At 54.9% G+C, this 1828-nt stretch overlaps 1 protein-coding gene across 1 annotated transcript in view; it reads right to left on the bottom strand.

Annotated features, from left to right (window-relative positions):
• Positions 1-1828, bottom strand: part of DPF2 (double PHD fingers 2) — a gene marked incomplete at its 3' end in the record, with an annotated part of 26157 nt that overhangs the window by 12144 nt on the left and 12185 nt on the right. The window contains 2 exon segments of the mRNA XM_021383528.1: positions 824-902; positions 1346-1438. Of these exon segments, the coding sequence (XP_021239203.1) occupies positions 824-902; positions 1346-1438 (172 nt within the window).

Below are 1828 nucleotides of genomic sequence, written 5' to 3' on the forward strand. Positions count from 1 at the left end.
GGGCCTTTGTCGCCATTTTGGGGCCATTTTGGGGCCCTTTGTGGCCATTTTTGGACCTTTGTGGCCCTTTTGAGGCCATTTTTTGGGCATTTGTGGCCCTTTTTGGGCTTTTTTTGCCCTTTTGAGGCCATTTTGGGGCCCTTTGTGGCCCTTTTTGGGCCTTTGTGGCCCTTTATTGGCCCTTTCTGGTCCCTCTGTGGCCATTTTTGGGCCCTTTCAAGCGCCCCTTCCTGGCCCATTTTTGGGTCTTCCTGCCCCCCCCCTTTTTAACCCTTTCACGTCACTTTCTGGGGCCCACTGTGGCTCCTTCATGGCCCTCTGTGATCCTTTTTGGGCCCTTTTTTGCCCATTTCTGGTCCTTTTGTGCCCCTTTTGGGGCCCATTCTGCTCCCTTCAAGGCCCATTTTGGTGGCCCTTGCGAGACTCACTGTGGCCCTTGTGTGCCCATTTTTGGGCCCATTTTTGGGACCTTTCTGGGGCCTTTTGTGGTCCATTTTGTGGCCATTTCGCTGGCCCTTCCATGCCCACCTTTGGGCCCTTTTGTGGCCCATCTGGTGGCCCTTCCTGTGGCCTTTTGTGCTCTGTTTCGTGGCCATTTTGGTGGCCTTTCGTGGCCCTTCCGTAGCATCGAGTCGCACACTACAGCTCTAAACCCATGCAAAGTCCTTCACAAAGAACGCAGGGCTCGGGTTGGGGTCCAGGGGACCCGGAGAGGTCCCACCCCCACGTGTGTAAATGTCCCTTTTTGGGCTTAAAAATGAAATATTCGTGCCACCACGTCGTCCCCTGCCCCAAAGCGACGTCGCAGAGGTCGGGTACTCACTGTCGCACGCGTAGGGTTTGTCCCTGTCCTCCAAAATGGCCGCGTCCAGTTTCTTGCGAGCGCCTCCGACGCCTTTACCCTGGGTTGGGGAAGGGGGGGAGCGAAGAAAAAAATAGGGGAAAAAGGGAAAATGTGGAGGTAAATCCCATCCTGAACGGTTGGAGATGGGGAGGAATGTGATCCCACACTGCCACTCGGTGGGGAGAGGCTGCAGTGACTGCTTTGGGATGGAACAGATCCAGGTGGGATCTCTCCAGCACTGAAAACGGGCTTCTTCTGGGGGGTAATTTAGGCTCGTTAGTAGCTTAACGAACATAATTATGCAAACCTCATTAGCTCCCGGGGGTGGGTTTGTGCTCGTGGGATCGCTCGAGCCCGAGCTGTGCCTCAATTCTGACAGACGCCCGAAGCGTTTGCTCCGACACAGAGCCACCGAGGAGCAGAAATTTGCCCAATTTCTTGGGATTTGGTGTGAAAACGGCGCCCGGGTTCTCACCTTGGCTTTCTTCCCCTTCCCCTCACCTTGGCTTTCCCCTTCCCCCTCCGCTTGGGCGTATCCTCCTCGTAGTCTTCATCATCCAAATCATCCAGGAAATCGTCCGGCTCCAGGATGCGCTGGGGAAGAGGAGAGGGGTTACTATAGAAAACACCCCCCCCCCCGCCAAAAAAAAAGGAGAATTTATGGTGATTTTAGGATGGTTTGGGCACATCCACGTGGCTGCAGGGTTGGGAGGGGGGGAACTATGAAATATTTGGGGTGGCAACGTGGGTTTGATCGCTGTCTTGCCTTTCCTCCCCATCCCATGGGATGATCCGCACCAAGCTGGGCTGCCATCCACTAAGCCAACACTCAGTGGAGAGGGGGGGGCTTCCAACACCCCCCCCCCAAAAAAAACCCACAAAAAATCAGTCCCAAAAAGGTTAAAAATCCAAATCTCAGCTTCAAGGAGCGCAGGGGAGCTCCCGAAATCCCAATGCACGGAGGGAGGAGTGATGAAGGATGGG

The sequence above is a fragment of the Numida meleagris genome, unplaced genomic scaffold (genome assembly GCF_002078875.1).
Source record: "Numida meleagris isolate 19003 breed g44 Domestic line unplaced genomic scaffold, NumMel1.0 unplaced_Scaffold411, whole genome shotgun sequence".
Classification (NCBI taxonomy): Eukaryota; Metazoa; Chordata; class Aves; order Galliformes; family Numididae; genus Numida; species Numida meleagris.